This window comes from Mastigoproctus giganteus, chromosome 12, assembly GCF_048544385.1.
Source record: "Mastigoproctus giganteus isolate SK-2022 chromosome 12, ASM4854438v1, whole genome shotgun sequence".
NCBI lineage: Eukaryota > Metazoa > Arthropoda > Arachnida > Uropygi > Thelyphonidae > Mastigoproctus > Mastigoproctus giganteus.
This window is the reverse complement of record NC_143586.1, coordinates 121,259,955-121,270,331: the sequence shown is the minus strand read 5'-3', so window position 1 is coordinate 121,270,331 and position 10,377 is coordinate 121,259,955. Positions and strand designations below refer to the sequence as shown.

General features: G+C 36.3%; 1 protein-coding gene across 1 annotated transcript in view; it reads left to right on the top strand.

Moving 5' to 3' along the window:
* The window catches only part of TfIIFalpha (transcription factor IIFalpha), a 175,224-nt gene that overhangs the window by 90,843 nt on the left and 74,004 nt on the right, over window positions 1–10,377 (top strand). The window contains exon 8 of the mRNA XM_090386086.1: window positions 8,661–8,860. Within this exon, the coding sequence (XP_090242212.1) occupies window positions 8,661–8,860 (200 nt within the window). The remainder of the gene's footprint in view (window positions 1–8,660; window positions 8,861–10,377) is intronic.

The window sequence follows — 10,377 nt, the reverse complement described above, 5'->3', positions numbered from 1 at the left end:
ATCTTATTTCATTTGCAGTAATACCGATAGCCGGAATTCTGTGGATTTTTATGTTATTATGGTGAAATGTGTTTTCTTTTCCAGGAAATCTTCAGTCATTTAACAAACATAAATAACTTTTCAGAATCTTCTCTTCATTCCTATTTTTTAAGCTTCATAAACTTTTTACTCTGTATCTCACTTGCATGTATCATGTTTGCTGTAATTTGTGCATGCCGTGTTCTTTGTTATTGATTGCTTATCTTTTTTACTGTTTTAAATTTTATAACTCCCCCCCCCCAAAAAAAAAAAAAATATCAGTGAACAGAAATATCAATTAGTTAGTATGTACATATTGCAGTATTAATTAAACTGTGTACATAAGCATACATTTATTTTTATTTTGCCAACCTCTGGAAAATTTTTTTCCTGATTTTCACATATCATTAATTTTGTTAATTGGTTAGGTACTAAAATGTAAATTTGTGCTTTATACCTTTACTTTTATAGCCTGTGGATAATATTCCTCCTATTTTAACTTATTACAAACACTGTTTAATAGTTAAAATTCAATTTGCAAACATGATCACAATGACTGGTGCGTACATATCGTATAGTGAACAGTATTTTATAATGGAAAGTCCATCATAAAGTGATTTGATCGTACAGTGAACCAATCATAAAGTGGGGGTCCACTGTATAAGCAACCAGCATTTCAAGCAAGCTCTGATATATATAGACTCCTTAAGTGCAGTCACTGCCATTCAGTATACTACTTCACCCTACCATCTCATTCTGAAGTATATCTGATCTAGATGATTACGTCACATCAAACATCCAATCAGATAGATGGTAACCTTTTGCTGGATCTCTGTTTACATCAGCATTCCAGGTAATAATGTGCAGATTGTGCTGCTAAACATTCTGACAGTGGATCATGCTGTCATTCAAAAGTGCCATACACTGATTATAAATCCCTTGTTAAAACACTATGCAGGAGTCAGTGGTCTCAACTGTGGCAAACTCAAATCAATAATGAACTCTTTCAGATGAAAAAAGAACCTCAGTTGTGGACTTCCAGTTTCAGGAGAAGCACGTGAGAAGAAGTGGTTCTGGCAAGATTCCAAACCAGTCATTCCAATACAACTCATCTGTTCTTGTTTATGGGGGAGAACCATCCTCAGTTCTGTCTGTCGATCCAACTAACAATCAAACATTTTCTCATAGAATGTCCTTAACACTCGAGTATCTCTAAATCCAGTTTTAGTTCTTTATCCAACTTTTGCAGATAGCTTTATTACACATTCTTGGCAATAATGCGAATTTTGAAGCAGTGTTTCATAACTGAATTGGATAAATTTATATAATTGTCTCTGATAACCATAATTCCAACTTTCAGGCACCTTTATTAAGCATTGTTTCAATACCTGAAATGCATAAATTTATATAACTTTCTCTGATAATCATAAATCAAAGGTTAGCTGGATAATTACCTATGGAAGGAGGGAAATGCATAGATTGTCTATTTGCTTTTCTTTAACTAGAATTTAAAAAAATAATTAATAAAAGAAAAGGAAATAGACAATCTATTAATTATTTTTTTTAAAATTCTTCTTATTCTTATATATATATTTTTTTTTTTCTGGCTGGTGCAGCATAAGCCATAGGCTTCCTTTCACCATGTGGCCATTGCTAATACTAATATAGTAACAAAAATCATATAGTAATAGAAAGTAATATGTACATTACATATTACTATATTCTAGGGGAACCCTTTCTGAAACATAACTATGTGAAGTACCTTAGGTAGATAATTTATTGAATGCCCATCGTAATATCTGTTAATCTTATCTGTCTGCCATGTTTTGGATTGATGGTTAAAATATCTACATAAAATACTTTTTTCCTTGAGATGTATAGGAGATTTCTATTTTCCCACTATGGTTAATTTTAACCTATCTTTGCCCAAAGGAGTAGTGCAGAATTGTATTTCTGTCTTAATTTTTCTATACCAGGGTGTTTTTTTTTTTTTTTTTTTTTTTACCAATATGGATGTTGATGTTTCATTGTAAATTTATGCTGGAACAGGACCCTTCTGAATAATTTTTGCTAATTCATCATAGAACAATGTTGATGTCATGTTATGGGCACCGACTCTCACTCTGTATTTTTAACTCCCTTGAATGTGCCTATTAACATTAGGAAAAAAAAAGAGTTTTTTTTTTTTTTTTTTTTTTTTTTCAGCTTCATTTTCCAGTGCCCTTTTTTGTCATTTACTGATTAATGGATATCATTTTAATGAATTTTAGATATTTTCAACTACTGAGAAGTGCTGAACAAAATGGTTCAGTGAGATTGTTTGGAGCCATGGATACCCTACCAACCACTAATTATGTATTTGTTCAAAAATAAAGAAAATTTAATTCATATTTTAAATGTGGCACAACTTATTTATTTCTTAAAAATTAATTAACATTAAATTTTAATTCATTTTGTCTCCTATAAAGCATATCTGCATAGTAATATTAAAGCTTTCATGTATTTGTGCAAAAATACACTGTTATATACATAAAGTATATCTGCATAGTCATATTTAAATTTTCCACTATTTTCCACTAATCATGAAGTTTGGACATTTTCAGGAATATTCTACATTTTTAGAATTGAGTTGTATTTCATTGTCCATCTCTTCTGATCTTTTGGGGTTAATTAATAACCCCAAAGTGCTGGTCAAGACATCAAAGGTGGATATCGTTGGGATATCAGAGACACGGTGTCACACAGATATAAGGAATGCAGAATTGGAATTTGGGGAGTACATTGTGTACAGAAAGGATAGACAGGATAGGGAGGAGGGGTTATGCTGTTAGTTAAGAAACACAAAATTTGAGGAAGTGCATCCAGTTGACATAGATGGATAGTGCAATGTTGAGTCAGTTTGGTGTGACATGAACACTGGGAAAGCAAAAATGAGGATAGGGATAGGAGTTTGTTATAGGCCTAATGATTCAGATGAGTACAATGAACAATTATATAAAGAAATAGTGGCCCCCTTAAATCAGAGTGTCTTATAATGGGGGATTTTAAGTTCCCAGATATCAACTGGAACTTGTGGGTTGGTCACTCACACACTAGCAAGGCTTTTGTGGATTTATTGGATGATTGTTTTCTACAGCAGCATGTTAGAGAGGCAACCAGAGGGAGTAACACCCTTGATCTGATTATCAGCAGTATTATTCATGCATTAAGAATTTACAGATAAAGGAACCACTAGGTGGCAGTGATCACAGTGTGCTGATGTGGATGGGATCTATCCAGTTATATTAAAGGAGGCAGCAAAGGAGGTAAGCAAACCCTTAGCCATAATTATGAGAGCTTCCTTGGACTCAGGGGAGGTACCCATTGACTGGAGATGTGCAAATGTGACCCCAATTCACAAAGGGGGATCAAAGGCTGACACAAGTAATTATAGACCTGTGAGTTTAACTTCTGTTCCCGGAAAATTAATGGAGGCACTGGTGAAAGAAGCACTGCAGGATCATCTAGACAAGACTTCAGTTATAGCTAGGACACAGCATGGTTTTGTTAAGGGGAAGTCTTGCCTGACCAATTTGATTGGATACTATGATGCAGTCACAAAAGAACTGGATGCAGGGAATAACTTTGATATTATATACTTGGATCTTAGAAAGGCTTTTGATACTGTTGCACATGGAAGACTGCTGCACAAATTGGAGCAGTGTGGCATTGGAGGCAAGTTGCTGCTATGGATAAAGGGGTGGTTGAGGGGGAGAAGACAGAGAGTGGTAATCAATGGACACTGCTCATCGTGGACTAATGTTATTAGTGGAGTCCCTCAGGGTTCAGTATTGGGGCCTTTATTGTTTTCTGTATTTATAAATGATATTGATGATGGTATATCAGGCTTAATGTCCAAGTTTGCAGACGATACGAAGGTTGGCAGGGTTGTCAAGGACACTACTGACACTATGCTGCTGCAACAGGATTTGGAAAGGTTGAGCAGATGGGCTTCGAGGTGGCAAATGAAGTTTAACATTGACAAATGTAAAGTACTACATATGGGAAACAGCAACCCCAGAGCAACGTATCAACTCTGTGGTACTACACTGACAGTGGTAGAGAATGAAAGGGACCTGGGGGTGGTGGTGCAGGCAGATATGAAGTTCTCTGAGCAGTGCAGACGAGCTGCAAGAGTAGCTCATGGTGTATTGTCAATGATATATAGGAATTTTTCTAGCAGGGATAAGGAGGTGATTATTCCCTTGTATAAGGCAATGGTCAGGCCACACCTAGAGTACTGTATACAGGCCTGGAGGCCTCATTTCAGGAAGGATGTAGAGCTGCTGGAACGAGTACAGAGAAGGGCAACTAGATTGGTGAATGGGACAAAGGGGTTCTCTTACGAAGAAAGGCTTAAGTTTTGCAAATTACAGTGTCTGGAAACTAGGCACCAGCGGGGTGATCTGATAGAGGTGTACAAAGCCTTGAATGGTTTGAGCATGCTCAATGCTGATGGGATTCTTCCTCTAGCTCAGAAAAATCACCTGAGAGGGCATAAATTCAAATTGAGGAAAGACAGATGTAGGATAGATGTGCGGAAGTTTGCCTTTAGCCAGCGGGTGGTTGGTGGGTGGAACAGACTTCCATCCCTTGTCGTGGAAGTTGATAGCCTAAATAAGTTTAAGGCTCAGCTGGACAGGTATTTCGAACGAACAGAGGGGTGAAGTGGAAGTGGTTATTTTTATTTATTTATGTTACTTTTTTTTTTTTTTTTTTGGCTGATGCTGCATAAGCTTGCTTTCTTGCATCAAATGCCTCTACTAATGCTAATGCTAATGCTAATGTGGGATTTACTTAAAGATGTAACTACCATCAGGGGTAAAGGGAGGGGTTTTTGCTTTCGTAAAGGTGACTACAGTTGTCTCAGAGATTTTTTTTTAAATTCTATTAAGCGGGACCAACTGATAGTGCAACCAACAGCAAATTCTAAATGGGAAGCATTCAAGGAAGTAAGCTTGGAAGCTACTAGGCTTTTTCTTCCTACTAAGAAATCCTGTTCTAGGATTAGGCCCAAATGGATGTCAGATGAACTAATGAGACTTGTGGCAAAGAAGAAAAATGCATGGGATACATATAAATCATCAGGTGACTCAGAAGCCTATGGTAGATATAAGCTAGTCTGTAATCAAGTGACAAAGGAGGTTAGGCAAGCAAAGGCAGATTATGGCAAAGAATGCAAAGAAAAACCACAAAGACTTCTTTTTTTATGTAAACTCTAAAAGGAAGGGGATGAATCAGATTGATTCACTTAATAATAATGTTTTGATGATCATTCGCAGATAGCTGCCAAACTAAATGAGTATTTTGCATCTACATTCAGACAGGAGGAGTTATTCAAGGAGGAGAAGGCCAGATGTATATCAAACTCTAACAGGGAGTTAAATGATTTTGTAATAACGGAGAGCAAAGTGGAGCAAAATTGTTGAAGTTAAACATAAGAAAATGCACCTGGGGCGGATCATCTCTATCCAGTTATATTAAAGGAGGCCACAAAGGAAGTAAACAAACCCTTAGCCATGATTATGAGAGCATCCTTGGACTCACTGGAAGACCTCATTGACTTGAGACGTGCAAATGTATCTCCAATTTACAAAGGAGAATCAAAGGGTGACACGCATAATTACAGACTTGTTAGTTTGACTTTGTTCCAGGGAAATTAGCATTAGCATTAGTAGAGGCATATAATGCAAGAAAGCAAGCTTATGCAGCATCAGCCAAAAAAAAAAAAAAAACTTGCTCCCATTTCATCCCTCCGTTCGTTCCAAGTACTTGTCCAGCTCAGCCTTAAATTTATTTAGGCTATCAACTTCCACAACAAGGGATGGACGTCTGTTCCACCAACCAACCACCCGCTGGATAAAGGCAAACTTCCGCACATCTATCCTACATCTGTCTTTCCTCAATTTGAATTTAAGCCCTCTCAAATGATTATTCTGAGCAAGAGGAAAAATTCCATCAGCATTGAGCATGTTCAAACCATTCCAGGCTTTATACACCTCAATCAGATCACCTCACAGGTGTCTAGTCTTCAGACACTGTAATTTGCAAAATTTAAGCCTTTATTCGTAACAGCAACCCTTTGTTCCATTCACTAATCTTGTTGTTGCCCTTCTCTGTACTCGTTCCAACAGCTCTACATCCTTCTTAAAATGAGGCCTCCAGATCTGTATTACTCAAGGTGTGGCCTGACCTGACCATTGCCTTATATAAGGGGATAATCACCTCCTTATCCCTGCTAGAAAAATTCCTGTACATTGACAAGACATTATGAGCTACTCTTGCAGACCATCTGCACTGCTCAGAAAACTTCATATCTGCCTGCACAATTACCCTCAGGTCCTTTTTGTTCTCTACCACTGTCAGCGTAGTACCACAGAGTTGATATATCACTCTGGGGTTGCTGCATCCCATATGTAGTACTTTACATTTGTCAATGTTAAACTTCATTTGCCACCTCTCAGCCCATCTGCTCAACTTTTCTAGATCCTGTTGCAGCAGCATAGTGTCAGTAGTGTCTTTAACAACCCTGCTAACCTTTGTATCATCTGAAAACTTGGACGTTAAGCTTGATATATCATCATCAATGTCATTTATAAATACAGAAAACAATAATGGACCCAATACTGAACCCTGAGGGACTCCACTAATAACATTAGTCCATGATGAGCAGTGTCCATTGATTACCACTCTGTCTTCTCTCACTCAACCATCCCTTTATCCATAGCAGCAATTTGCCTCCAATGCCACACTGCTCCAATTTGTGCAGCAGTCTTCCATGTGCAACCGTATCAAAAGCCTTTCTAAGATCCAAATATATGATATCAAAGTTATTCCCTGTATCCAGTTCCTTTGTGACCACATCATAGTATCCAATTAATTTGGTCGGGCAAGACTTTCCCTTAACAAAACCATGCTGTGTCCGAGCTATAACTGAAGTCTTTGCTAGATGATCCTGCAGTGCTTCTTTAACCAGCGCCTCTATTAATTTTCCTGGAACAGAAGTTAAACTAACAGGTCTATAATTACTTCTGTTGCCCTTTGATCCTCCTTTGTGAATTGGGGTCACATTTGCACATCTCCAGTCCATGGGTTCCTCCCTGAGTCCAAAGAAGCTCTCATAATTATGGCTAAGGGTTTGCTATCTTCCTTTGTTGCCTCCTTTAATATAACTGGATGGATCCCATCCACCCTGCGTGCCTTTCTTGTGTTTATCTTCAACAATTTCTCCTCCACTTTCCTCTCAGTTATTACAAAATCATCCCGCTCACTGCCAGAGTTTAACTCACCTCTGGCATTCCCCTCCCTGAATAACTCCTCATGGGTGAATGTAGATGCAAAATACTCATTTAGTTTGTTAGCCACCTGAGCAGGATCATTAACAGTTGAACCATCAATATCCGGTGGACCAATCTGATTCATCCCTTTCCTTCTAGAGTTTACATAGGTAAAAAACTTAATATCCCACAAAATAGTTCTATTTTGTGGGATCTTAATATTCTTATTATGATACTTTGTATACAATAAAATTCATTTGATAACAGTTGTTTTAATTAATGTTATTTATATTTTATAATAATTCAGAAAATGTTTATTCTAATTAAAAACATTTATTTCATAATTAACTATATGTTATCGGTGTAGATACACCATAGTTTACCCATAAATTTGAACTACATATGTAGTGTAAAAGGCATCGTTTTAATTGTATCTCATATTGTGGGTGCCTTCACAACGAGACAGCTGGTATTGCACTACTTCAAATAAATAACGCTTCTCTAGTAGGGAAGACTACTGTTATTATTTTCAGTGGATACCACCTCCCAGACGATCGTTTCGAAGCTAGTTGGCTTCATCATCAGTGAGTGGGCAAGTACCCTGGTAATGCAATATGCCATCACAGTTGCTAAGTTATTTCCACAATACGAGAGATACCAAATACATTATTTATTAATGTATTAGAAAATGAAATGCACAAGGCATATACCATTTGGTATCTCTCATATTGTGGAAATAACTTCGCAACTGTGATGGCATGTTGCATTACCAATGTACCTGCCCACTCACTGATGACAAAGCCAACTAGCTTCGAAACGATCGTCTGGGTGGTGGTGGTATCTACTGAAAATAAATAACAGTAGTCTTCTCTACTAGAGAAGCGTTATTTATTTACAGTAGTGCAAATACCAGCTGTCTCGTTGTGAAGGCACCCACAATATGAGATACAATTAAAACGGTGTCTTTTACACTACATACATAGTCAAAATTTATGGGTAAACTATGGTGTATCTACTCCGATATTATATAGTTAATTACCTAAAACCCATAAGAAATTAAGCCTCATGCATTTCGTCTTCTAATAATTTGTCATAATATACTATGTTTATGCCATAACAATTGATCATGAATGTAACTGCCCACCCCCCTTTTGTTATTTGAAATGTTTATGCTGTTATCTGATAAGCCCGAAAGGAAATGCATTTTTATTCCTCTTGTAGGGATTTCTTAATTGTATTTGTCAACTGAAATGAATATTAGATATATGTATAAATAATATTGGATGTCTCAATTTCATGAATAAGTCATTTATGCAAATTAATTAGTGATGAAGAACCCGAGGAAGAAAAAGTTAATCGTGAAATGAAAGGTGTAGAAGATGAAGATGCTATTAGAAAATTAGACACATCAGATGAAGAAGAAGGGGAACAAAAGGAAGAAAACAAAGACAAAGTAGAAACCGAGGAAACAGTGGAGGATAAAATTGCAGAATCAAAAGTCAAAGTGAAGGCAAAGAAAGCAGAAGGTGATTGGCTTATTTAAGTATATTTAATTTGATCACTCTGAGTTAATGATTCTTAACTTTTCCAATGTTGCAGACTCTTTCTTAATTGAAGAAATTTTATGTGAACTGTCAATATCTTTTGTGCATTTTGATTTTTATTGTGAGCACAATAACAGAAATATGAGGTGAAGTATGAGTAATGCCCGTGACTATGATGAGTCATGCCTCATAGTTCATAACCTCAGCTCTAGATGGTGCAGCAAGTTCCACCTAGGTTATTCATGTAGCTAGTTATACATGCAAGTAGTGTTTCTGTGGGATTGTTTATTTACAAGTTACATTGTTTTAAATAGAACCATCTTTGAACATACACTTCAAAATATTATTCACTCACACTGAATTTTTGGTAAATTGAATAAAATATCGGCAAGAATTCTGTTGTTGGGATCTGAAGTTATTTTGCATCATCCAGAGCTTCAACATCTCTAGAGAATCAAATACGACTCTGAAGTTAAAGTACCAGTGAAGAGTTGGTTGAGCTCTTAGCTGAAAAAATTTTACTTGAATCCAGTGGCATAGTGTACATACGGTGAACTGGTGCACTATATGTAAACATCCCTCACACTCTTTTTATACTGAACTGACGGGGCCCACAACTGAATTTTTCCCTTTGAACCCTATGAGGTACACACATTACATGGCTGTTTTCCATTAAGATTAATTATTGTATTTAATTACCACTCATATACTATGTGAAATTAATAATATAGTTTATTAAACTAATTGCTCAAACTATTATACCTTAAAGGTATTAAGGTATAATGGTTATAAAGGTATAATAGTCTGATGATGGGTATCAGTAAGGTACTTACTGATACCCATCATCAGACTATGCTGTTAGGGGTAGAAAAATAGAAAGGGTTACAAATTTATTATTATATTACAATAATAATTAATTATGAATTTTAAGTTTAAATCAAATTAAATAAATATAAAAATACATTAAATTCTTATCTGCTGACAAACCCCTACCAACCCAAAAAAGCTAAATTCTGGATCACGTATGTCGATGGTATATTTGGAGCCACAGAACAGAAAATCTACAAAAATTCTTTGAAGATTTTAACAACCATCATCAAAAAATCAAATTCAAAATGGAAATAGAAAACAACAGACATCCGGTTCACCAGAATACCTCCAGGGCTACTTATGGAAGTACACCAGAAGCCTACAGACACTGCAGTCATCTTAAAATACAAATTCTGCCATCCCTTCTCAACAAAAATTGGTTGGTGTTCTCAAGTCTGTAAAGAATTCGTAGCCAGAATTTGTAAAGAAGAAAATCTCCAACAAGAACTAAAAACAGTGGTTATTGTTCTTCAAGGCAGATTTGCTCTACATGTTATTAACAGAGCAGAAAACATCACCAAGATCTTCACACAAAGCTAACCCAGCAGGGACAGAAGAACCACCATATGCATACCCTACATATTTACAGTCAGCACTAAAATAGCAAAAGAAGCTAGGAAATTTGGTAT